Here is a 26,599-nt window from a genome sequence, read left to right on the forward strand (position 1 = left end):
TTCTTCCAGGATATGCATAATAGAGGAGACTGTTCCTTTGGAATCAGAAGGCTTTGTGGGTTGTGTTTTGGAGAATAAACCCATGTTTGGGAACGATGGAGCTCATGTAATAACTGCAAAAGCTGGAATCCCTGAGCCAGGCACCAGGAAGCTGACCCCTTATCCAGAAATTCACTAAAGCTGTAACAGTAACCAGCTCAAAGCTGGGAAGTGTCCTTCTGAGTTGCCCCACCCACCGTGGAAGAGGGTGCAAACTGGGGTGTCAGGAAGCAGGCAGCCCCCACAGAGAAGCACCCCCCTGAGCAGCTCCAAGATACAGGCCTTGCTAGAAGGCAGAAAGGCTCAGCAAGTGTGGGGGCGGGAGCGGAGCCAGAGGCAGCAGTAGCTCTTACAGTCTGATAAGCCTGGGACCCAAGGAACCATCCTCCAGCTTCCCCAGAAAGAGAGGCTGGGGTGACATAGGGCTGCCTCGTCATCTCTGTACCACAGGAGTGGCTAAAGAAGAATCAAAGCAGCTTGGGGTTCAGCTTGGGTATCTCTAGCTGTAAACCTTTAAAGCACCTGCCCTGGGCCTGGTTCAGGGGTAGATACTAGAAACACAGAGCTGTCCAAAGCCTGGACTCTCTCCTCAAGCAGCACCCATGACAGAGTAAGTGCCGAATTAGTTTAAAACACAGAAGGACTGACAGGCTGCTCATGGAGGTCTCCTTGGAGTGGAGTGGTGGTGCTGTTTGGGGTTTTGAAGGGTGAATAAGAGTTGGACTTTCCAGCTAGAGAAAAAAAGAGTACGGTGGAGGGTGTGTGTGTGTGAGAGAGGGAGAGAGATGTCGTCTGTAAACCTAAACCATGACTTGCCTGGCTGAAGGAGAGTGCTTTCATCTGGAAAGCGACAAAAGCCATGGGAGGAGTCTGAGCAAGAGAGCAGCATGTTCAGATTTGTGTTGTGGCCAGTACTGCAGTGGAGCGCGGAGCACAGGCAGAAGGGGCAGGTCTCACACCATCCACACATGCTGAAGGCCAAAGTGGAGTTCCCTCACTCAAGCAGAGTGAGGCAGGAGGCCCCAGGGGGCTCTGGTTCTGTGACTAAGGAGAGAGTGGACAGTTTGCTAAGATGAGTACCCGGGAGACAGAAATGAGTTGCAGAAAGGACTCTTGGTCAATCATGGATGGATCCTGGAGTCACTGGTACAGACCTCATGAAGACCAGTGCCCATGGGTGTCTCTCTGGCCCCTCTGGGCAATATGGTGTGGAGGGCAGAGGCTAGATGTGCCATTCGGTGCCTTCCTCGTCCCATCCCATCTGTCTCTGGTTGGTCTGTGGGCTCAGCGTTCACATGTATCTGGGGTGGGGCTCTGTCTCCTGGACAGAGCGGGACCGAAGAGCGAGGCCTGAAGCATTACTGGTTCACATCCTGGCCGGACCAGAAGACCCCAGACCGGGCCCCCCCACTCCTGCATCTGGTGCGGGAGGTGGAGGAGGCAGCGCAGCAGGAGGGACCCCGCTGTGCCCCCATCGTTGTCCACTGCAGGTGGGTCCTCCAGCTCCCAGTGGGGGATGGGCAGCCTCTCCAGGCCCCACTCCCAGACCCTCACCCCACCCATCCTCTGGGCCCTCAGTGCAGGGATTGGGAGGACAGGCTGCTTCATTGCCACCAGCATCTGCTGCCAGCAGCTGCAGCACGAGGGCATCGTGGACATCCTGAAGACCACGTGCCAGCTCCGCCAGGACAGGTCAGCCTGCAGGTGGGGGCGGGACATGGGGAGCTCGAGCCTGTTGGATAGGGAGTCAGATGGGGGGGCAGGCAGGGGGGAGGGTCCTGATCCACATGGTGACTGATGGAGTGGGAAAAAGCAGAGCTGGAGGCAAAGGACAGGACTGAGAGTAACTGGACATGTCGCCTGTGTCCCTGCTGTGTGCCGGAGCTGGGAGGGGCAAGAAGAGGCAGGAGGGGTGGCAGGCCAGACTGCCTTTCCCAAGCTGCTCAAAGGCAGGCCTCACAAATGACTGCTAACCGGGGCGAGCTCGGAGGACTGGGACCCCTCCGGGCCCACCCTGGAGGGCCCCCTCCCACTATGCACCTCTGCCAGCAGGGGTGGCATGATCCAGACCTGCGAGCAGTATCAGTTTGTACACCATGTCATGAGCCTCTACGAGAAGCAGCTGTCCCGCCGGTCCCCGGAGTGACCATGGTCCTGCCCCCAGGTCCACTGGGCAGCCCCCAGCTGGGCCACCACAGCAGGAGCCGGGGGCCACCATTCCTGACCCTGGCTCCATCCCAGCCTGCACCCTATCCCCACCCCATCTGCTTCCTTCTCTCCAGCCAGCTCCCTCCCTCCTCTGTCAGCCTTGGCCTGGCCTCCTCCCCCACCCCAACATAGCTCTTCCTACTGTATATACTGGGGAGTGGGACAGGGTGGGGGGAGGATGGGCCAGGCCTGGCCTGGGGCCCCGGGGCCTGACCCGCGTCACGCAGTCCTGGGGCCTCAGTTTTTAATGATGGTTCTGTTGCTACTTGATCCAAACATTTCTGTGCCGCACCCCAAGTGTCCTGCCGCAGCGTGTTCTGTCTGTCTGTCCACCCATCTCTGCTGTCTGTACCGGACACTGTGTCTCCTCAGCCCAGGAAAGGGATAATGCGCTCCAGCCCCTAAGTCCCCCAGGCGGAGGTGCTGGTCTCAGCCCCCACCCCACTTCTCCCAGCAGGCAGATTGCATTTCCCCCCAGTCATCCAAGCCAGGGTGGCAGGTGGGTCTGAAAACCCAGGGTCAAGATGGGGGAGCTCCTGAGTGTTGGCAGAGAGAACTCAACCTGGGGAGCATTTCTGGGGGCGCGAGACAGCATGACTGGAGTATGGTAGCCAGGGTGACCTGGGGGTGCAGAGCTCCTCCGGAGGGAGGGGCCAGCCTGGGAGGCACTGGGGAGGAAGGGGGCAGATGGAGCGATGAAGCCAGAGGACCTGGGCCCTGGTGGGAGCGGGAGAAGGGGGCTCCGAGGGAGGTAGGGACTCGGCCCAGATCTGTGTGAAACATTTTTCCGTCACCGTGGGAAAAAGCGTCCCGAAGTCCTGCTGCGTGTAGCTCGCTGTTCCTGTGTCCATGTGTGTGTTGAGAGCCCACGAGCAGGGCGTGCATGACTCTGGCAACATGTGTAATCTTGGAGCCACGTGTTTTTATTGCTGACTTTAAATATTTACTCCACGGCAGACAGACATTGGGTGTCTTTTTATAATTTGCTCGTGGTCATTGAATAGAGCAATAAACAGCATTTTGAGCAAAACTAGCCTCCTGCGTCTGTGCGGTCTGCCACTGCCCTCCACTCCCTCCTTCCCGCACGCACACACTTCAAGGTCCCTAACGCCCCCTATCGGCAGTTGTCAGTATGGCACGAATCCAGATTTGAAAAATCAAAATTCAGCCTATTTGGCAGGATTCTCAAGCACCCTCACCCCCGTCCAGTCAGGAGCCCCAAGGACAGGTATGTGAGGCTTCCAGGGAAGGCAAAGTGCTGGCAGGTCACCATTCCCACCATTCCTTGGTCAGAGAGACCAAGGCTGGGGCAGGGGGACATTCAGGCCCCGCTCAGGCCCCACCCTGTTGGCCAGCCCACTTATCCCAACTGCAGTAGGAACCCAGCAATTTCCCTTGTAAGGCCTGGGCTGAGAGTAGTCCCTCCCAAGGGGACTGGGGACTCTGCCCATGGCCTCAGATTCTGAGCCATCCCCCTACACAACGCTCCAGCTCTATTCTTACCCCCTGCCCCCAGGGATGTGGCAAAAGTAGCTCTGATGCCACTGCTCCGAGGTGAGGTCACCCCAGGGAGGGAGGAGGCCCAGGGCAGAGCTGCTGGCTGAGCAGTAGGTTGGGACCAGAACTTTGGGTGAGCTGTGCAGGGCCCAGGCCTACAGATGCGCAGGACACCAAGAAGAAAGCAACAGGATGAAGGTCTCAGAAAGAGGGGACACACTCTCGGTGTCCCCAGGAGAATGTCCCTTCTACTGTTCTTCCAGATTAAGGGGGTTGGACTGTGCTCCCCCATGTGACCCTGAGAGTCCATTCAGCCAGTGCAGTCACCACACATAGAGGGGACATGAATGTACCCCCAGGTTTACTTAAGACGGCACATCCACTAGAACCTGCAACTCACCTGAGACATGACTGGGGCCCCCAGTGTGTGCAGTGACCTTCCCAGCTTACCCCTTCAGTCCCTGGAAAACAGACCAAAGCCTTGTTGTTCCCTAAGCCTTGTTGCATGGTGTCAGCATAGGTATGAGCCCCTCACCTCAGCGAGCTCCCACCCAGCAGTGAGACTAAAAGCTCAGCCTCAAGGGAACAGGGGAGATACCTGTGGACCATCACCGCCAGCCTCCTGCCCACCACACCCCTTGCATTTCCCCCACCCTTGCTCCAATCTTGCTTCCTCCTTCCCAGTACCCCTCCCCCCAAGGCAGTGTGCCATCTAGCTAGGCAGTTGTGAGTCTGAGTAAGGGATAGCCCCCAGGGAACAGACATTTAAGGAACCCGTGGCTCCTCACAGCCCCGCTGCTGAAGCAAAGGAAGGAGACTGGACGGTCTGCAGTCCAGGCACTAGCTGCACCTCCAAAACTCTAGACACAACATTCAAGGGTTACCAGGAACTGACCACAAGGCTCCCCTCTCCCCTCAGGGTGCAGGGTCGACTGCCTTCTGAACCCAGAAGGGAACAGCAGGAACTAGAGCAAAGGGTAAAAGCAGGCCAGGCAAATATGAGGGGAGATAATTTGGCTTCAAATTACCTGTGTGGGAACAAGGTTTTTGAGTCCCCTGAAGGGTACAGGCTGGGGTTTATGAACCCAGGATTCTAGTCTGAGTAACCTTGGACAGGTTATTTCCCTCAGACGTTAGTTTCCTCATATACAAATGTGTTTACAAACTGCCATGCTAGTTAGATAAAGGATGGCAGGTACTTCCATTTGCTGAAATACTATGTATCTGGCGGCCAAAAAGTTGGAACTCTATGAATTGGTAAAGAAAGATCTCCGGCCCTCCCTGGTGGCGCAGCGGGTTAAAGCACTGCACTGAGAAGCTAAAGCCACTTCCGCATGAGTTCAAATCCCGCCTGCCCCAGAGGAGACCACATGGCGAGGCAGACCTCTCCTGACCCGCCCCGCTGCTCCCCTCAGCAGTGTACTTCGTCAATCTGCCTGTTCTGCCTGTTCTGCTCCCCGCTCTGTCTCTGGTGAAGCCTCTCACCGCCCCTGAGCCTCTGGCCTGTACCCCAGTTCTGTATGTACAAATAAATAAATCTTAAAAAAAAAAAAGAAAGAAAGATCTCCAACATGTATTCAGTGAAATACAAAGGAGTGAATACCTTGTCTTAGGTTGCTTTACATGTGAAAAGGAGGTAAGCACAAAACAGATTTTGATTTGCATGAAGGGGTTCCAGAAAGCATCTAGAGACAGAAGTGGTTTCCTGCTGGCAGACCGAGGGAGGTGCACAGGTACAGAAGGCCCTCTTCAGAGATTTTTATAAGTCACTTTTTTTTAAAGATTTACTTAATTATGCATACGAGATCTGGGGTACAGGCCAGACTTGCAGGGGTGAGAGGATTCACCTGAGACAGAGTCACCTGAGGCACAGTGAGCAGCAGAACAGGCAGATCCAGTGAAGCCCACTGCTGAGGGCAGCAGTGGGTAAGAAAGGAGAGGTCTGCTGTACTATATGGGTCAGCTCCCTGCCGGGATGGAAGTTGCCCTGCAGAGAGCTCCACAGTGCTGCAATTTAACCCACTGCACCACCAGGAAGGGCCCTATATGTTGTTTTCAATAGTGTGCTTGAGTTACTGATTCAAAAAAAAAAAGTGTAAGAAATAAAAACTCTTCACCATGTCACAAAATCAGGGCTACAGCCACATGCTGTCAGCTGTTCAGTGTTCCACCCATGCCAGGGGTCCCCAGGGCCCTGGCAGAAGGCCCGTGGCTTCCTTCTGAGGCCTGCCACTAGTCAGGAAGTGCCTTCTCAGGCCTGATGCCTTCCCCTCCTGATGAAGCAGGCAGCAAGGCCTTCCTAACCCCAAGTGGCATCAGTGGGGATCAGCAACTCCCTCAGGGCCTTCCTTGGCTCACTTGGTAACTCTAAGCTCTACATCTACCCCCCTTCAAGAATGTGGAATTGGGTTAGCCAGTAAATTGGATCTTGTGAGACTCAGGAAACTCCTGAAAATTAAAACTCCTCCCCAACACACTCTTTTTTTTTTTCCAACACACACTTTCAATGAAATGAAACTTTTGCCACTAATAAACCCTCTATGCTAATGATACGGATTCCCTCACGAAGAGGTCACAGTCACAAGAAGATCACAAAGTGGAATAGCCTCATGGAAAGAAGAACAGAAAATGGCCCCTGTATTTTAATTACTCGGGATCAAAGCTGCCTGGTTGGGGCCGCTGCAGACCCTCTGCCCTTGGCCTCCTACTGCTGAACAGCAGGCACTTTAATAAAATCTTTCTTGGTACCTGCAGGACTCAAATGTCCATTATTTCTATTTCTCCAAGAACCCAGAATCTAGTAACAGAATTTTGGGGTTTCTTAATGAGGGACAGGCTTGCTGGTCCTGGTAACTATTCAGGGAAAGAGAGATCAGAAAGGAAGAAAAGGGAAGCCAGAGAGAAAAGGTAAGTTACCTCACCCCTTTCCTTCCTTATTCATATTCATCTTCCTTGTTTTTCTCCTTCCCCTCCCCCCCCCCCCCCCCCCCCCCGCCACACACACACACACACGAACACACAAACACACTGAATCTGCCTCACTCCCTTCCCTGTCCTGCATGGCCTTCTTCTCCCAGATTCTCCCAGGTGAGAGCCCACACCTGCTGTCACCGTGACAACCATTCACCACAAGCAGATGTTGCAGGAGCACATGTCCATGGAGTTTTCCAGCTCTGCCACTCACATGCAGGCCTTCTCGGAGACAACTAGAGAGTGAGGCAAGAAGAGTAGGAAAGAGGTGGGGAGGGGCTGGGATGGGGGAGGGACGGGTGGGAAGGGTGGGGAGGGAGATTATGAGGAAGGGGCATCTTCTCTCCCTCCACATTCTACCCCCCCCCCCATGGCCTCAGTCTTTGCTGCTACTGGGCCCTTGAGCGCTTCATCAGCCCTCCCCTAAGCTCTGCCTCTAATCTGTGCTTTGATAAAGCTTCAGCCTGCAATGCTCACCCACAGATCAGGTCTCCAGGAAAACTATTTAGGGAAAATCAATCACATGGACCTGTGTGAGTGACTGATGGACTCTTCATTGCTTAAGATCAGTCACAGGCAAATGCACAGTCTTCCTCCATTCAGGCCCCCACCAGTTCGGGAGGTAGCTTCCTTCTCAATATGTGAGTAATGCTGACCGTGCTCCGTTTAAGAAATGGGAGACCATGAGCTGCCTGCCGTGGAGGGAGAGAAGATGAATATGTAAACAAGTGACCTGAGCTTCAGGGTTCTCTGTCCTTGGGGAGCAGACCTGCCGGGGAGCACAGATCCTAGGGAAAGCTGAGAAATGATCTCAGAGCAGAACAGATTGTTTTGGTCATGTCTCTAGGGGACAGTGATTAAAAGATGGCCAGGGCCCAGGATATTAAATACCAGTCCTCCTGTCATTGTGCCTCCCTCTGTACGGAGGTCAAGGTCAGAAAAACAGTCTGTACCAACTGCTCCCGCACAGTGAGGAAGAGGAAGTGTAACACCTGGGGCTCAAAGCCAGAAGTCGCAACCTCAGGTGATGATAGTGGTAATTTTCAGCCCTGCAACACATTGGAATCTTCTGAGTGTGTATGGGAGGGGAGGAAGGGCAGGGACAGGAAAGGAGTAAGAAAAACAGTGATGCCTGAGTCTCACCCCAGACTGGTAAATCAGGTGGTGTTGGGTAGTTGTTTTGAATGTTCTTCAGGGATTCTAATGTGCAGCCAGCATTGAGAACCACTGGCCAACAGGGAGCATAAACACAGGAAAAAGAGTGAGCTGAACTGGAGAGGCATGCTCTGTCTAAAGGGGTGGCCCCAGCCACCACTGACAGCTGTTATATGACAGCTGTGTATTACCAGTGCAATGTTGAGATACAGAAATCTGAGTTTATATATATGTATATGTATATACATATATATGTATGTATACGTATATACATATGTGTATATACATATATACATATGTAATAATTTATTTTTATATCATTTTGTGCATTTTTCCATCTCAGTTGCAATCCCCTTGGAGAAATCTGAGTTTTCATGTGAACACTCAACTGCCAGATATAGGACTGCTTTTTTTAAACATTGTAGAAATCAATAAAACATCTATATTCTGTGAGGTCAGCACAGAGTTAGTTGGGCCCTCCAGTCACTATTGAAAAGTCAGGACAGGGCCCTCCCTGATGGAGCAATAGGTTAAAGCAAAGCACTGTGAGGCTGTCTGCAGCCACTGCAGCATGAGTTCAATCTCCAGCCAAGTTGCTGACCCTCATGGCAAGGGCACCTCTCTGGGGGACCTCAGCTGTCCCACACTGCTCCCCTCAGCAGTGTATTTCCATCTGTCTGCCCGTTCTGTTCCCCCCCCCCATCTTTGGTGAATCCTCTCACCCCCCACACCTCTGGTCTGTGCCCCAGTTCTTGTATGCATAAATAAATAAATTCTTACAAAAAAGAAAAGCCAGGACAGGACTTCCTAGCACATATTTCTCATCTCTGTCCTTCCAAATGGTGGGGATTAGAAAGCAATTGCTTCACTGGGATGTTGTGAAGATGTGGTACAATAATCTCTGACATGTCCTAAGCACAATTCCTGACACAAGACAAAGTGCTGCATGAATCAGAGCAATTATTAACTGTTAGCTCACCAACCAGTAAGGTTTTCTGTAGTTTATATTGAAAAAAAACTTTTGTTTTGGGAATTAAAAAATGTATTACCAGAGCATGTAAGGAGATGTAGCTGCAGCCGGCCCCACTCAAGAAGCACCACAGGAGTGGCAATGAGTGCTGACCCCACCAGAAGGACAAGGAGAAGGCCCAGAGCAGAGCTCAACTCGGCTCCTAGGCCTCCAAAGCAGGAGGCGCTCAGGGCCCCCCCAACACTCCTAGGGGACCAAGACTTACGGCATTGTTGCTGGCAAGACCAGGACATTTTTTTTTAAGGCATCTGTTGACTGGATTAAAAAGATGTTGTACATATACACAATGGAATATTACTCAGCAATCTAAAAGATAAACTCATGCCTTTTGCAACATGGATGGAGCTGGAAGGGATTATGCTTAGTGAGATAAGCCAGAAAGAAAAGGAAAAATACCAGATGGTTTCATTCATAGCAGGAGTATAAAGGACCAGGGGTGAAAATAATAATAATGAGCAACTATATACCAGAGACATTTTACGGGGATGGAGTGGGGAATGGGATCAAAAGTGGAGGAGGGGGAGGAAGTGCACTGGACTATGGTGATGGCACACTGGTGATTTGGTGATGGGAAGCCCAAGGGGATTGCAAATGAGATGGGAAAAGGCACAAAATGATGTAAAAATGAACTATTAATTTTTTAAAGGCATCTATAAAAAAAAGAAAAAAGTATTGCAACTTGGTGGGGACCCAATAGAGGTCATTGACCAGTGAGTGGTGGAAGATACGTTGGTGCCTTATTAGTTGAAATTTCCCACACTATTATACAATCCATGGAGCTGAAATCCTCCTTTCCTGACCCAAGCCAATTCCCCACGGGTCTAAAACTTTTTACTCACCCCTGCGACAAAGATCAGCCCCCTCCAATCCCAAGCTGAGTTCTTCCTGGAGCCCACTTGACCTCTCACTTGATGCCACTGAGGAAGTAGCAACGAGAAAGTCCTCTAGCACTGCAGAGTTCTTCAGCTTGGTGACCCGAGTTCTGACGTCCCTGAGTGTGAGAGTGTCCCAGAGTTCCTGGAGAATCCTCACCCCTCATGGCGGAGAGGGTCCGTCACTCACCATGTCTCCTAAGGATGCTCCCCTTACTTCCTGATCTCCCACTCCCAAGCCACCACCATCTCCAAGTCCCTCACTAGACAAATATTGGCAGGGCCAAGCTAAGGCTCCTTCCCTGCCCAGGACCAGGCGGGATCCTGGGAACAGGAAAAGGTCCAGCTTGCAGGCTAACAGGTGAAAATGTGTCTGTGCCCACTGCAGGGGAAAAGGCAAATTTCGAGTTTGGAGCCTGGGTGCCGTGTAGGGAAAGCTCAAACCAAACATCTCCAGGAAGAGGGAGAGCAGCACTCCCATCAAGGAGTTCCACGGCGACATGAACAAGGAGCATGTGCTGAAGGCTCAAGGGCCAAGTCCAGGGTCCAGTTACTGATGAGGCCAGAGGCTGGGACCCAGGGGTGGGTCATGGTTCTCTCGCAGACCAGAGAGCCATAAGGGCAACCCAAGTGCAGCAATGGAACAGAGGCTGTCGTAGCCCTAGAGGAGAGGCAGGGTAAGAAAAACCGCACCAGGAGGTGGGCCATTGCCAAAGAGAACTGGGGACCAAAATTAAGAACAAGCCAAGCTCTAAGGCAAAACCAGAACAAGGAGGCAGCAGGACTAGGGAGAGTGGAAGCAGTTCCAGAAAGTGAGGGAGTGAGGCTTGTGAAAAGCAGAGAACTTCCGCTCCCCTCCAGTCGGAAGCTAGTGCCTGCTCCTCACTGGAGTCAGCCCCACACAGCACACACAGGCTGGCCAGAAACCCCTTACTGGTCTCCTTCCAGTCTCAGGAACAACCTCTGAGACCCACTGGGCTGTAGGTGCCTGCTCCAAGCGGCACTCCAGCCTATTCACCACTGTCCGCAGGGCTTGGCCGGCTATATGATACAGAGGAATAAGTATTTGCTAAAGGAAGCAGCACTCAGCCCAGCAAGGGGGTCTTTCAGGGGTTCACAGCCAAGGGGGAGAGAATCTGACGCAGAATGAGGTTCCAAACACACACACTGACTGCTACCTGGTGCCTCCAAATCAGGCTGCTCAATCCTCCACACACACTCAACACTCAGCTCCCCCTCAAATCCTAAAACGCAGTCTCCCGGGGTTCCCATTCCTCCCCATTAATGGCCTCACTCTGAGCCAGCTGGAGCCACTGACTTCTGATGAGTATGACAACTAACTGCAAGAGCCTTGCAGATAATCACCAAGTGATACCACCGACTCCTTGCTGGTGTCAGAAGGGGAGCCACTCTCCTCCTCCTGGTCTTTCCTCTTAGCATCCAGACCCTTCTGTCTGAACTTGTCCCTTTCTGTCTTCAGCCCAAGATAAGATTTTAAAAGGATGTTGAAGAAGAGGAGAGTCTGGGAGTCTCCTCTGCCCATGGGGCTGCCCCCTCCACGCCGTTACCATCCAGGCTAGAGCTCCCCACAGGCCCTTCTACAGGGCCTTGAGTTGACAGCCCAAACTCCAACCATCCATGAAGTGCAGGAGGGCATCTCAGAGGGAGGACAAGACTGGGCAGGCTCCAGATGAATCTGACATCTGCTTTCTGTTATCACAATCCCTCAGGCCATCTAGATTCTAAAGTCCCTGGAAGACACAGAGACCAAGATGGACACCAGAGTGACCTTTGACTGCAGCACAGAGCTGAAGGACCCCAATATAAGAACATATGGATCAGTGATGGGGGGACACCCCCACCCTGGCGATATTAATTCTCCTTCCCCTTCTCACCCTCTCCCTTCACAGACTGTCCATTATTCATCAGCCATGGCCTCTCTCTCTCATCTTATTCAAAGGATGCCTCCCAGTATGTTAAAACTGGCTGGAAACTAGATTCTATTCTTCTAATTATTCCGCCACTCAACTGTTTGATTGCACAGTTCAGTTCTTCTTATTATACCTCAGTCTTTAAATGGGAAGACTGCATTCAGTGGGCCTGAAGATCTGTGCCTCTAAGAGAAAGCATCTGATAAACTCACCCATATTAAGAGTTCAATCCTTTGGGGTGGAGGTTGGGACGAAGACCCTGGATTCCACTGAGCCATATAATGATGCTAGAGAGATCCGAGGGGTCTCTGGATGTGTCTAGAGAAATAGACATGGCATCCCCCAGCTCAGGCCGGCCTTGAAGAGTAGGGACCTCTGAAGCTTCCTTCCTAAGCTCCTTCATCAACTTTCCTACCTGAGGACCCCAGAATCCCTGGGGTCCCTACGATGTGAAGCAGGATGATACCAAGTACACACTGGGGGTTCCCTCTGTGAACATGCACGATGCAAGCACCTACACCCTGGCAGGGGTTGACAAGGCGGTGAGTGCCCAGCTCACAGTGCTAGGTATGAGTGTGGGCAACAGGGCACAAGGAAAACATAGTCAGTATCAGGGGAGAGGTAGCCAGGATGGGACCCAGGGCGATATGCAGAGAGCACCTGCAGGGCGCTGCAGGAAAGGACTGTGTGGGGAGGAGACAGTGGGGGCAGAAGGCAGGAAACAAAGGGTGGCAGGGAGAGTGATGGCACAAGGCCCTCCAGAGGGCACAGCGGTTACAAGCACGCTCTGCAAATAGACTACTTGTGTACCAGGGTGGTCCACAGGAAAAGGGGAAGTGCCAGGTTCCCTGCCCCACCCAGAAGGAGGATGGAGCTGAGCAGAGAAAAGAAGAAAAGAGAAGGAATCTGAGGAGGAAGGAAGCAGGATGGAGAGCCAGAAGGAGACCTGGGGAAGCCACATGGAGCAGCAAACATGTGATGGAGAAACTGGGCTTGTTTCTTGGCCCTGGACTGGTTAAGGCAGATGTGGGTGAGAGACCTGTAGGGAGGTGACTATGGCACCTCTTGATTTTAATTTTGCTCTTTTCCTCTCAGACTGGTCTGGACATTTCTGACCCTTTTCTATGGGTCCCGGCCAGAAGGTGCTTTAGTCTTGTGGCAGCTTTCAGGCCTTGCTTTGGGCCAATCCCTTTTGGGTGGACTTTTGCCCACGAGGGGATGGGTAACTTCAAGTGTTTGATTTAGTCATTATTTTCTTTGTCTTCTGTATTGTATACTCACTGTATTAAAGTTCCTTTTCATTAAAGTCTTGTATGTTTTGTCTTGATGCGGCGGATGGCAGAACCTATTTAGAGCAGGCAGATTTGGGGGTTCAACGGTGCCTCTCTCCCTGCCCTGTAACACTTGGATTTCAAATCCCAGCTTCTACTACCATGCATGTGCTATATTTGGAGTAAGTTATTTAACTCTCTTTGCCTCAGAGTTCCCCATCTGTAAAATAGGAAATAATAGCAGAATCTTCTTGTGTGAGAACTGGATGCATTTATGTGTGTGGATTGGTTACACTGGTGCGTGACACATACCTAAAAATATCCGAAGTGCTTTTTAAAATTGCTGTTAACATTGTTGGGTAAGAGATCATATGATAGTGGGGGAGGGGAGGAAGATTCACGAAAGGAATAGAAAAAAAAGCTTTCCTCATCTGGTGCTATAAGAGGTCAATGACCTCCAACATGTCCCCCTCACCACCCAGCCCTCAGAAGGAATTGGATGCAGCCAAAGACCACACCTCTGATTCTTTGCTGCCTGTAAGCTTCTACTATCTTATTGATAGAGATAAGCTAAGGAAGGTGACTGAGCGCCAGAGGCTGTGTTTGAGATCCCTCTGCAAGAAAGGGCCCAACTTTGTGTGGAAGATCAGTCAAGTCAGAGGGAGTCAGTGACCCATTGGAGACAAATGAAGTGTTTGCAGGAAAATCCTATTGGTCAGGATTTATGTGTATAAGAACTGGGGTGCAGCCATCCAAGCACTGGGGTGCAGGCCAGAGGTGTGGTGGCGGGGAGTGAAAGGATGCACCAGTGACAGAGTGGGGAACAGAACAGGCAGATTGACTGAAATACACTTGGTGGGGAGGAACTCGGGGGTCAGTGTGGGGACAGTAAGCAATTCTGGTCTGTGGGAAATTCCACAGGTTCATCTCTCCAGCTATCCCAGGAGACAGATTCTAGGGTAAGAGCAGAACATCCTTTGGGGCAGGAATTATCCACTTTTCCCATCCAGATGAGATGCACACCACCCTCTCATGCATGTATACCCAAATTAATCCACAACCCCAGGGAACTGGCCCCTCTTGTCCCCCTATTCTAGAATTCATCCCAATTCCAAGTGACAGTGATGTTACTTTAGGGATAACTTCAAATTCATTCTAATTTTTTCTCTTTCCAAAGGAAGAAAATGTATTTGCTCTGCGCCTCCCAACTGATCTCCATGTTTGATGTGTGACCACAGTGCATTAAGAACCGTGCACTGGGGATGCCACAGGATGGCAGGCTTTAGTTGGTCATTGTTAGTCATGGCTATGCTTTAGAATTACTTGCGGTCTTTAAAAAATGCTGATGACTGACCTCTACCCCATTGCAATGAAACTAGAATATCTGGGAAGTAGGACCCAGACATTACTTATGTTGTCTGGTTGTTGTTTTTTCCCCACTGGATGTTAATGTATAATGGGAGTTTGGATTCACTGGTTCAAGGCCTTTTTAGGACAGGAAATAAAGTCAGCATGGACAGCGCTCTCCAGATTTCCCCCTCCTAATCTGCCCTCTGTCCCCCACAGAGTCCCCGGTCTGCCTCCCAGCCTCAAGTGACTGAGGAGACCAAAGAGGCTGTGACCATCACATCAAATGCCCCCAGCCAGGATGGGGGAGCCCCAGTGCTCAGTTATATTGTGGAGCAGAGGAAAAAAGGCAGTAACCTCTGGGTACCAGCCAATAAAGACCCTATCCAGGGTGAGGTCTTACAGCAGAGGGGCAGGAGGGACCAAGGGGGCTTTGCTGGGTGGATTCATCTACCCCTGCTCCTCTAAACACACTCCCTCCCCCAATTCCTCTATGGGTTTTAGCAGCTTTCCCTGTCCTATGTCTTTTTAGTCTATGATGTCTTGTCCTCAAGCCCTCATGACCCCTTAAGTTCCCATTTCAGACACCAAGTACACTGTGGTTGGTCTCCTTAAGAACACAGAACATGGGGGCCCTCCCTGGTGGTGCAGCGGGTTAAAGTGCAGCACCAAAAAGCTAAAGCCACTTCAGCATGAGTTCGATCTCAGCCCTGGAGGTGACCCACATGATATGGCAGACTTCTCCTGACCTGCCCGCTACTCCCCTCAGCAGTGTGTTTCGTTGATCTGCCTGCTCTGCACCCCACTCTGTCTCTGGTGAATCCTCTCACTGTCCCTGCACCTCTGGTTCGTACCCCAGTTCTGTATGCACAAATAAATAAATATTTAAAAAAAAAAACAGAACATGAATTCTGAGTAATAGCTACAAATAAGGCAGGTTTTAGCTATAAATAACTGTTTTGTTAAATAGCTACTATGTGCTCGGCACTTTACCTCACCTTGCGGTGGTACATAGCTATTGTGAGCCCTATTTTGCAGATGAGGAAATGGGTCTCAGAAAAGGTTAGTAGGGCCTTCCCTGGTGGCACAACGGGTTAAAGCGTAGTATTATGAAGCTATCCTGAAGCTATCCGAAGCCATTGCAGCACAAGGTTGATCCCTGGCCAGGGAGCTGACCCACTTGGCACAGCAGGCTTCTCCTGGCTCACCTGCTGCTCCCCCCAGCAGCATATTTCTGTAGATCTTCCTGTTCTGTTCCCCACTCTGTCTCTGGTGACCTTTTCCCCACCCCACACACACACCTCTGGCCTGTACTCCAGTGTATGCTTAAATAAATCTTTAAAAAAAAAAAAAAAGTAACTTGCCCAATCCACAGCTTAGTAAATGGCAAGGTTTCACTTCATTATTCACTTATCCTGCCCCTAGGACACTAGCTGACTGAATCTGAATGAAAGGATGTGCCCCGTCCTGTCCTCCACAGGACTTGCCAGGTTGCCGAGGTGAGGGCACAATAATATGGGCCCCAGGGTGGCTTTTGGGCTTTCCAACTGTTCCAGATTTTCAATGGTCACAACCTACAAGTGTTTGAGGAGGTCCCCAATACAGTGAATCTAACCTGGGACCACAGGCCTGATGTGCAGGATACCAGGGACTCCCACTACGTCATCATGAAGCAGGATGCCAGTACAGCCGCCTGCTTCTCTGTAGCCACCAAGTACGCAGCAACAGGTGCCTGGTGACAGGCTTGCTCCCCGGCAGGAAGTATTCCTGAGTGGTGGCCCGGAAAGAAATTGGTGACAGTGATCCACTGGACTCCAAGGATACCCAGCTGGTGAGTAGGAGGACTTGGGGGTTCAGATTATAAGGATCTGTAATAGAGGGAATGACATAAGAATTGCAAAGTGTACTCAAGATTTGAGGTAAAAACCAAGACATATTGGAATGGACAGGTTAATATTGGAGACCTGGGGAAGGTTAATGTTGGAGACCTGGGGAAAGGAGGCAGGCATCAGGAAGCCTAAGGGAGGAGATATTTTAGATGCACTTGGGAGTAGGGTGATGATGGTAGAGGTCCCAGAAAAGCAAGGTGGGAAGAAGAGTGGGGGAGAGCTAGAGCAGTGACATCCTCCCTTCTGAGTGAGAAGGGCTAACACAGGTGAGAATGGAGGGACACAGGGAAGCTTGGAGAAAGCCCTGAAAATCTGGCACTGTGGGGCAAAAGGTGGAAATAGCCTACTGAAACTTGAAATGAGGACTAAATGGACGAAAGCAGAGACAGACAGCAGAGAATGGGGTGAAGCTGGGAGAAGTTTGTGTGGGGAGTTAAAGGCCTAAGAACAGTTGTGGATCTCTGAAATTAGACTTAAAAAAGAAAGTAGAGGAAGAGGATTCCTCAGTCTGGAAACCCACAAACCCGCCTCCTCAACTTGGCTTAGGTCTTGGAAGCCTGGAGTCAAGGGGTGGGGGAGGTAAGGGTATAGGGGGATGTAGGAGGTAGGAGGGAGGACAGGAAGGGGGTAAGATCCTAGGAAGCAGTACAAAGTTGGGCCCCAGTGTTGATGGCATCTGGAAGTGTAGCCAAGGTCTTCTGGATCCACGTCCAGGGTCTGCCCCATAGAGCTCTGGGCACTGGGGCCCATGGAGCGCTCACGGCTGCGGGCATCCCAGAGGGCTCATGCTGTGGCGTCCCATCCCACACAGCCAAGAACCTGAGCTCCAAATTGAAGCCTTACTAGCTGGACTGACAGAATGCACTGCACTCAAATCACACACAGTGCTGCACTGCCAGGACTGCACCAAGACCTTCACCTTCCTGGGGACCCTGGGGCCCACCATGACCCTCTACACAAAAGCCACGTCATCATGGCCAACCCCAAGTTCTAGTACAATTCCAGCTACGTGTGCACTATCGTCATCTCCACGCTGCAGTGAGCAACAGGACAAGGATGCAGCTGCTGCAAGTTCACGGTCTGTGGTGAGTGCCACAGGCTGGGATTAAGGTAGGGGGTGTGCTGCTGTGCCCCTCTGTGGCAGAGGGCAAAATGGCTGCCTTTTGTATGAAATCCATCCATGCTTTGCATTTTTATTTAATCAGCCATCAGACAGAAATATTCTCTAATTGGCCATAGGTGTACCAATGTCCTTCCTCTGGTTATCATTTGGTAAGTGCCTGGTGCCTGCAGACATGGAGATTACCAGCTTTCAGTACACTGGAGTTTGCAATCCTCGGTGGGCTTAGATTCCTCTTTGAAAAAAGATACTGGTGATCAGGCCTAAACCAGACTTGCTAATCACAACCTCTCTGGCAGGGCTCTACAAGTGATCTGTTTACAAGATGTTGCAAATGATTCTTATGTGCAGCCAAGACTGAGAACTACTGGTCTAGAATAAAGCAGATGGAGGAACTGAAGGGAGCCTACTAGAAGCCCTCTCTGCACACTACCACTTTTATGCTCAAGTGTACATGAGAGGGAAGTTTTATTTCTTATTCTATATGTTGTCTTCATAGTTATACTGACAGTAGCATGAACTCCAAATGCAAAACTGATCCGCCGTGCTCCCTCTTATTGAAACTTTCTTCTAGATTCCCCATGATCCTCTCGATAAAGTCCCAACCAACAAGTCTACCCTGATCCAGTTTTATCCTCTACCACTGTCTGAACTCTCCAGTGACACTTTGTTTCCATGGTTACAGACCACTTTCATCCTGTTACAGATGCCTTCCCTTAGAGAAAGGACCATGTCCTGTTGCTCTGTCTCTCAAGTGCTCAAAGTGTCTAGCACTGAGGTGATGCCTCCGGAGTGACTGCTGAACTGTGTAACAGAACTAGGCCAGGACAGGCACTGTGAGAGACAGCCAGCTTTCATTTCACAGCTAGCGTGAATCCTAACAACTCCAATTGTGAGCACAAGAGGTTGAGGCCCTGTGACCTTGGCAAGTCACATTGAAGCCTTTTTTTTTTTTTTTTGCTTCCTGGGGCTGTTGTGAAGCTTAAATGAGAGACTGCTTGGAAGTACCTGGCACAATGCCTGGCAAATATTAAGTGCTGAATAAATGGCGTCTCTTGTGCCCCTTTCACTCAACTGACCTTGGGAGGTAGGTTGGATCTAATCCCAGAGAAGTGAGGGTGTCAGCCCCTCATTCTGCACAGTAGTAACAAGTCCGGTCATCTGGAGTTTCACCTGCCTCCAGCACCATTAACACTAACAAATGCTCATTTTGTTCTTTCAGATAAAAATTATAAATATATTTTGGCATCAGTCACTGAGAATCTGCTGAAGAAATCAAAGTACCTTATGTGAGCTCCAACTCAGCCCAGACATGAGGAGAATGTTGTGAGATGGGGCTTCTTGGACTGTCCTCTGCATGGCCCCCAGTGAGGGAAGCCGGGTTTGCTCTCTGGTGCTTGTCAATATAAACATCAGCTGGTCTCTGAGGGTGTGGTACAGCAGGGCCAAGTAGATGCATGCAGGAATGGGGTGGGGAGATGCAGAACCCAGAACCCTGAAAGCCTAACTCATGCGAAGTAACCAGCCCCATTCTGACTGGGCCTGGACCCCTTCCCCATCTCTTCTGTCACTTTTCCCTTCCTCTCTGGGTATAGAGGACAACTTCAATATTCAATAAGTTCAAAATTTTCAACTTCATCTTTCTCCCTCCCATTTCTTCACCCCAGATGGGCCTGTCTTGAGAGTCTGGGATTCAAAGGGATCAGAACCTTGCCTGTTTAGCATCCTAGATTCTCACTATTTGAAAATGAGAGAACCTCTGAGCCAGGAGAGGTTGGTCATTCAGCTTACCGGGTTCCAAATGTAAAAGTTTTGCAGTGGAATCCTTCCTTTCAAAAAGGTCTTAAGAAACTACTAGATTTAAAACAGGAAGAAGTTAGAAAATCCCTGATTTATCCAACATCCATACTGGACTTAAGTGTCCCTTATGTCCCACAACTAAATAACCCTGCTAAGGGCACATTTACCACCACCCAAGATTGTCCTTTATATTTCTGGATAAGAGTACTGCCCATTAAGATGCAAATGCCCCTGGAGTGGGGTGAGGCATTATTCTGCCAGAGCTTCACATCTAAAGTATGAATCAGCCAATCCCAGACCGAGCACAAGGCAGCAGAGATGCCTGAAGAAAATCTGGATCACTGGGGGTTGGGGAGAGAGCTTCCACCGTGGACACTGTGTAGCAAAGCTCACCAAAGGTGGTGGATACCCATGCACAAGGGAATGGATGAGGCAAAACTTCAGGTCCCCACACACTTGAGCAGGGAAGTGAGACCGACTCCAACCAGCACAGTGTCCCCAGAGCCAGAAGCCAGCCTGGCGCCAAGATGCACTGGCCAGGACTGTGACCCGGCCTCTGAGGACATCCAGGGCTCCTGGCACCATGCTGCACTTCTCTCCTCTCCTCTCCAGAACAGGCACGTGCTACTCAGGCAGACAAATGAGGCAACCAATAGCCCTTGGTTTTTATTTCTTTTTCTCATGAGAAGTGAAGGATGGAGTAGCTCCATCCTGGATCCCCTTGCATTGAATGTGCCTCGGGCCTTATGACCCTAGAGTATCATTGGCGCTCCCTCCCTCTAGCTCCCAGTTCAGGAGGGTGCTGGGAGAAAAGCACTGGGGGAAGGAGGAGACAGCTCCCTGAGCCAGGCTCACATCCCTTCAGCAGCTCCCTGAGTCCCTCTCCCCATAAGGCTTTGACAAGCAGCAGGACAGACAGATGGCAAAGAAAGACACAGATAAGCTGGAACACAGACTACACAAACACACACACACACTCTCTCACTCTTTTTTTCTCTCTCTCTCTCTCTCACACTCACACAAAGTTGGCCCCTTCCTTTGGCATAATTCACCCTATCCCAGGGAATAGGGCCTCAGGGTGTGGTGGTGTGGGGCCTGAGCTCTGGGATGACCTTTGGGACCAGTTTGAATTCTTGGTACCCCAGCTCCCAGACCAAAGAAATCCCCTTCTCTTACGTATCTGGACAGATACCCTTCTTTTACCTTCCCACCCACCACTGAGAAATTGACTGTTCAAGTAACAAGGATGGATGAGGGAAAGGGAGTCTCCACCCTCATCAAACCTTCCCATCTAAGGGCCTGTGAAAGGGGCTTCAAGCCTTGGACCTGACTCATCTCAACACAGACTTCTCGCCTCTTCCCTCCACTCTGCTTAGCTCAGAAAGAGTGGGTGAGTAGGACTTTTCCATTTAGTAGAAGCAGGGGGAGGTCAGCCTGAGCACCATCACCCTTCAGAAGGGCTTGGACAGTCCTGATAGGGCAGCGGGAGGGAGGTAAGTACTTCTTGCTCCAACAAGGAGCTCTAGGCTGGCTCTTGTTAGCTCTCAGCCTTGTCTTGAACCCCAGACTTGCCGGAGAGATCCTGTTTGCCCCTTTGAACTTAGACATTTCCCAGGCCATGTCTGATGCCCGAGGATGCCTCTATCTATCCTGCTCCAGCCCCTATAGATTCCCAGGTTTCGGGGACCCCAGCCCCAGGAGAGAGGAGTGACCAGATCCCGGCTGCTCAGTTGGCCTTGCTCAGTCTGTAGTCTTCTACTGGCTCTCGGCTCTCGACAGCGGACAGGGCGATGAGCATCTGGGCAGCATAGTAGGTGGACATGATGAGCGCCCGTGAATAGGGCACAGGGAAGCAGAACTTGTTGAGGGCGAGGGTCAGGTCAGAGACGATGAAAAGCAGCGCTCCACTTCCCGCCGCCAGCTCTGTCCAGCGCCAGGCTGCCCCAACCAGCTTTAGCCCTGCTACAGCCCGCCAGCCCATGAAGCTGATAAGGGCCACATAGATCCCCACCAGGTAGGTGAAGGCACCTGAGAGGCCGGGGTACAGGAGGGCATAGCACAGGCCTGACAGCACTGCCATAACCAGACCTGTCCGAAGAGCCAGTGGCTGCATGCCAAAGGCTGAGGCGTACAGCATGTGGGTCACTGCAAACATCAGCAGGCCTGGAGTGAAAAGGAAGAAAGAGATGTTGAAAGCAGGCTCAGGTGAGAAACAAGATGTGGAGGTGGGGTATCTGTGGAGTGCTTGGGATAACCCAGGAGTTTGTTTGGAGAGTAAAGGGGATGGGAAAAAAACCCAAAAAAGGAAAAAAAACCCCCCACCCCCCCTTTCTCATCCCCCACCAGGAACTCCAGAATTGAGCACCAGATTACCCAAAGAGGGCCCTGGCACCTGCCAAGGGCCACTGTGTTTGGCCTCAGAAACCCTCAGATTCCCCATATATGTTTGATAGGTCCCTTTCCCAAATCTTTGCCCCCCACCCAGAGCCCCTCTAGAACCCTGCCTCAGGATCCCTCTCGGGTAGCTACTGTGATCACTAACCGTGCACAAAGTAGCCCTGGTCCTGCCAGATGAGGAAGGCATCACCTATAGCAGAGAAGATGAGCCCCACAAAGATGCGGGTGGCACTGGGGTGGGTGAGCAGGAATCCTAGGCCGTGGGCCAGAAGGAAGAGCCAGAGGCAGAAGATGGGCAGGCACTTGATGAGGGCGCTGACCCACGATGGACTGGACGAGGGCAGCCAGAGCACAAAATACACGCAGGTGGCCTTGAAGAAGGGCACCAGCTTGGGTCCCTCACTCTTCACCTGGAGGACACAGGATGAGAGTAGCACTCAGCGCTTAGGAGTTTAGAACCTGATTAGGGGGCTCAGGCCCAGTATCCTCAGCCCAGACATCCAACCCAGAGCCAAGCCCCACTCCCCAGGCAGAGGACTGACATAGAGAAACTCAGTCTGGCCAGCTCCAACAGGCCAGAAGGATGTGGACAAACTTATCACCACCCTAAAGCACAAGTATTTAGGAAGGAGAAGGCCTCCACTTTCCCAGGGCCAGAGCATCATTCATGGACAGAAAACAGACCTTTCGACAGGGTAGCCTCTGGCAACGCAGTGCCTCTCCCTTCCTGTCCCCTTTCCCTCCCCCCTACCCCAAAGCCCCTCCAGCTCTGCCAGCATCAGCCCCCAGCTGTCCAGAATGGAGTGGAGTCAGCAGGAAGCCACAGTCTCCAGGACTGGCAACTCGTGATCCCCTGCAGTAGGGCCAGGGCACAGGCTTAGGGCCCTGGCAACGCCAGGTGACTGCCAGGAATGTGTGTGGGTGAGCACTGCCAAACACACCTCAGCCTCCACAACCCTCATCTCCTTCAATCTGCTCCTCAGCCTCCACTTCACTTTAGGGACCCTGAAGGTACCCAAAGATAGCATCAAGGATAAGGGGGATTCTGACAAGAGAAATGGGGCCATGAAGTGGGAGCAAGAAAAGGTCCCTGAAGCACGGGGGTTTCGAACATGGGGAGGAAGTGAAGGCGGGGAAGAGGGGACGAGAGGCATCAGTTAGTCTAGTTTCCCAGCGAACAAGAGCAACTCCAAGGCACACCAAAGACAGAAGCAGGAAAGGGGGAGGGGCTCTCGGCCCAACTTCTGATCTGAAGCCAGACTGGGAGGAGATGGGGAATTGAGAAAGGGAAGTTGGAGCAGCTGACTTGATCTCAGCTGGATTAGGGAGGGGGGCTGTTAAAGAAAGGGCAGTTCAGGGGCCCTCCTGACCCCCTGAAGCGCCTTTCCTTGGGTTTCTATACAGGGTCTCAGAGTGGTTCAGAGCCGCTGAGGTGCCCTGCACACCCAGTCTCTACCCAAAGTGCGAATGCCCCTGGTTAGGTGAGCTGTCAAGGGCAAGGCTCAAGAGAATCAGACATCCAGACCTCCAGATACCTGGGGCCTGATCAGACTGTGATGAGGGAAGCTGGGAAGAGCCCAGTGGGTGTATCCTGAGTCTAAGTCTGCCTGGGAACTGCAGCCGGTGGGAGCTGGAAGAACAATAGACCAAGGTCCTTCTGATGGAGATTTCTCCATCTAGGCTGGTCATCCCAGAAGCCTGGGCAGAAAAGACTGGAGGAGATGACAATGTCCCCATGTCTCCTCAGCATCCACCTGCCAGCCCTCGGAAACAGCAACACCTACTTCAGCCCAAATTTCCTAGAAGGAGAAAGAGGCATTAGAGGCTGGGGAGACTCTGACAGTCATAGAGAGCCCAACACTACACGGAGCAGCACGGTCAAACGACAAGGGTTCTTGAGAAAGTCTGAAAAGGAGGAGGTGACAACAGAAAATGACTTTTCTTTCTCCAAGACTTTTTCAATGAGGCTTACTCTCAGGGGCGTCCTCGCTCCCTCCTCACCACCCCACTTCCAGCCCGAGCCCTACTCATAAGGGGAGGAAACAAACTTGAGACCGGATTCCCAGGAGAACCCAGCCACCTCGTGGCCCACCCTCGTCGTCACCCACGCCTCTCTGTGGTCTGCCCGCCACGCAGAACCCCGAAGCCCACTGCTGTCCTCTCCCTCTCCCCCGCCCGACCCCGCCAACCCGCTCCAGACAAAGATCAACAAAGTCACGCTTCCTAGTCACGTGCCCACTGTTTTCCTCCCTCCAGCGGGTAAGCGGGGGGCGCGCGAAGGAGGAGCCCCGCGGGTTCGGGGATCCGGGCCCGTGACAGCGCCCACCTCCCTCCAGGAAAGGGCGGCCGCGGACGGCCCCCTGCCCCGTCTCGGCTCCCTGCGACTCGGCCTGCCGCAGCCCGGTCCGCTGGCCGGTGGGGTCCGGCCGCACCGGATGCTGGCTCGCCGGCTCGCTCACTCACCACAGTGACTGGGGAAACCATGGCGGCGGCGACGGCAGCAGCTGCAACAGCTAGCACCGCGCTCCGGGCTGCAGCGGCCGGGACGCGCCCACGGCCAGGTGAGCAGACAAAGCCCGGGTGACGGACAACACCTCCCGCGCGCCGGGCTGCGGGGGTTCTGTCTGCGATCCCCTACGACGTCACTGCAGACGCGGCCAATGAACGGGCTGGAGGCAGAGGGGCGGGGCCCGAGTGGCCTCGCCGTCCAGGCACCTCCGGCTTCAGCGGGGAGGGAAGAGGCTTCTCCCATCGGGCGGAAGGCGGGGCCCCGAGGCCCCGCCCCCTGGGCCTCTGGGCCAAGGCATCCCGGAACGTGACCGTGACCCCGGTTCCTGGGTGAAAGAGTCTGGCTGAAAGACAGCCACATTCCTGTCCTGGACACAGGGCTACACACATTTTCTCATAACCCAGGGGTAAGAGGCCAAAACCTATTCCCTAAAGCCTTTTTACACAGTCCACACGGACACAATCGCCGTTAGACCTACAGCCAGCCTGCGACCGCACACAGACCAAAATGGACACACAGAGTCACAGGCGCACAGTCTGCAACAGGAACAGTGACATAGGTCTAGGTTCTTAGCAGCCCACAGACCCATAGTCCTAACAAATACACAAAGGTGTACACAGTCACCTGGGATTGTGTAGGTAGGGACCTAACAAGTACTTACACACCAGATGTAAACCATAGGGCGACACAGCCTTCAGCATATGTCATAACAGATCCTCAGTTGCCCTTATGCACACACTTCTCACAACCCAGAGACAACTGTCACACACAGATAAGAACAACCAGGCAACCCTGAGCATATTTAAGCACCCAAAGTGTGGACTAACTACCAAACACAAGTTAAGTAGGTGTGACGCTGAGCACTTTTTTGTGCTCAGGCTTACTTGAAACAGTATGTTCAGAATCATGGGAATTTGCACGGGTGGACTGGTAGCTATGGGCTGGGACCTAGTTCCAGTTTTGCCACTTGCATGCTCTGTGACTCTGATTCATTTCCCCTTTCTGGCCTTGACTTCCTCGCATATTAGATGAGTGGATGTTCTCTGACATTCTTCCCAAATCCAAGATAGTGTCTAGGTGCAGGGGAATATTTCTCTACCTCTCTGGGTTCTTCTGAGGTTGGATGGGACAATAAATTGACATCAGCAGAATGAGTAGGAGAAAAAGATCAAATGAATAACATATATGGAGAATTTACATGGCGGTATATTCTAAAATAAGTGGGACAAGTGGAGACAGGGTACCACATGTAGTACAGGGGGCTTGGAGAGAAGAGGGCATTTCCCATGAGGAGGGATGGATGACTCCATGCAACAAAACCTTTTCTCTAGACAGCTGCACTGACTTCAGATAGGTTTCTCTGATTAAAACGTTGGTTGTTTCTGGAGAGATCCTTAAATGTAGGTAATCTGAATTCTTTAAGTAATGATAACAAGTTCTCCTTAGGCCCAGAGGGTCTTACACATGTTGGAAAAATTTCCTCTGGGAAAAGCTGGTTTGAACCTCTTGGGGGTAGATATACACAGGCTTCCTAGAGGTAGAGATTTCAGGTACATCTTAAAAGGATGGGCTGGTGGCCTTTGGCTTTAAGGCTTGCAGGAGAGGGGATGACCAGCCTTAACTAGCTCCAGTGAGCAGCCATCAAGGAGTTTCAAACATCCTAAAATGGTAACGTTGGTGCTCTGGTGCTGGACCCCAGCCTTAGACTGACTTAGAAGAAGCTCACAAGCTGAAGTCTCCTGCAAATGAGTATCTTCATTTTTCAAAAGCTTCTTCTGTCTACCTGCCACCCATTTAAGGAGGGAAGTGGTGCTTTTCTAGTAATAGGATTGACAGTCAGAAATTCAGAAGCAGGAACAATAGATGAGAGTCAAGGTTTGCAATAGGAGCTAACCCTCAGCCTTCACCCCACCCTGCATAGAACCCCAGTAGCCTATGAACTCTGCCTGCTCTCCTTTTATCCAATTAGGCTGTGGAGAACTTACCAGAATGGGGCCTCCCTGATGGTTCAAGGGGTTAAGTCTCAGCACTATGAAGCAACCTCAGCCACTGCGGCACAAGTTTGATCCCTAGCCAGGGAACTGACCCACATGGCACCACAGACCTCTCCTGTCTGGCCCGCTGCTCCCCTCAGCAGTGTATTTCAGTCCATTTGCCTGTTCTGCTCCCCACTAAGTTTCTCTCCCCTCCCCATCTCATCCCCTGCACCTCTAGCCTACGCCCCAGCATAAACAAATAAAATAATTGTTTTTTTTTAAATAACTACTGGATAAACATTGGATTGAGCATTAGATAGACTACTTAATAATGATCTCTCCATCTCTTTGACTTACTAGCTATATAAATGGGCTCATGACTCCACCTTTGAAGCTTCAGTTTCCTCATCAATAAGATGAAATGACTTGCTAATAGATATGCAAACATGTTCATTTTCCAGCCAAACCCTTAAGTGTTAGTTCTTAGAACAAGGCATTTTTCCTTTGTCTGAACCTCAGATGTCTCATCTATAGAAGTGAAAGAATGAGGCTATAAAAGTGGTTTTCAACAAACAGGATCTATCAAAA

General features: G+C 51.6%; 3 protein-coding genes across 3 annotated transcripts in view; 2 read left to right on the plus strand and 1 right to left on the minus strand.

Annotated features, from left to right (window-relative positions):
- PTPN5 (protein tyrosine phosphatase, non-receptor type 5 (striatum-enriched)) overlaps positions 1-3,275 on the plus strand; it is a 48,974-nt gene extending 45,699 nt beyond the window's left edge. Inside the window, 3 exon segments of the mRNA XM_012725191.1 lie at positions 1,369-1,529; positions 1,618-1,731; positions 2,092-3,275. Coding sequence (XP_012580645.1) covers positions 1,369-1,529; positions 1,618-1,731; positions 2,092-2,185 — 369 coding nt within the window. The 3' untranslated portion in view covers positions 2,186-3,275.
- On the plus strand, positions 2,943-18,125 carry IGSF22 (immunoglobulin superfamily, member 22). The gene is given in 15 exon segments (XM_012725192.1): positions 2,943-2,998; positions 3,252-3,475; positions 6,837-6,971; positions 9,826-9,876; positions 9,879-9,964; positions 10,203-10,295; positions 11,076-11,108; positions 11,502-11,612; positions 12,131-12,277; positions 14,540-14,711; positions 14,905-14,946; positions 15,225-15,253; positions 15,877-16,048; positions 17,095-17,294; positions 17,904-18,125. Coding segments are annotated over 15 exon segments (1,773 nt in total).
- A 1,654-nt stretch (positions 18,126-19,779) lies between these two features.
- On the minus strand, positions 19,780-24,117 carry TMEM86A (transmembrane protein 86A). The gene is made up of 3 exons (XM_004682990.2): positions 23,990-24,117; positions 21,672-21,936; positions 19,780-21,292 (listed from the first exon to the last, which is right to left on the minus strand). The coding sequence occupies exons 1-3, from the start codon at positions 24,008-24,010 to the stop codon at positions 20,856-20,858; spliced, it is 723 nt and encodes a 240-aa protein (XP_004683047.1). The 5' UTR covers positions 24,011-24,117; the 3' UTR covers positions 19,780-20,855.
- Positions 24,118-26,599: the final 2,482 nt, after the last annotated feature.

Source organism: Condylura cristata, unplaced genomic scaffold (assembly GCF_000260355.1).
Source record: "Condylura cristata isolate star-nosed mole 26May11 unplaced genomic scaffold, ConCri1.0 scaffold00015, whole genome shotgun sequence".
Taxonomy (NCBI): domain Eukaryota; kingdom Metazoa; phylum Chordata; class Mammalia; order Eulipotyphla; family Talpidae; genus Condylura; species Condylura cristata.

What these genes read in the sequence shown, in the direction of transcription:
- TMEM86A (XM_004682990.2), bottom strand. Translation starts at nt 24,010, where the DNA reads ATGGTTTCCCCAGTCACTGTG. An exon ending in TGGTTTCCCCAGTCACTGTG is followed by an intron (nt 21,937 to 23,989) that starts GTGAGTGAGCGA and finishes TGTGTCCTCCAG; the next exon opens with GTGAAGAGTGAGGGACCCAA. An exon ending in CCAGGGCTACTTTGTGCACG is followed by an intron (nt 21,293 to 21,671) that starts GTTAGTGATCAC and finishes TTTTCACTCCAG; the next exon opens with GCCTGCTGATGTTTGCAGTG.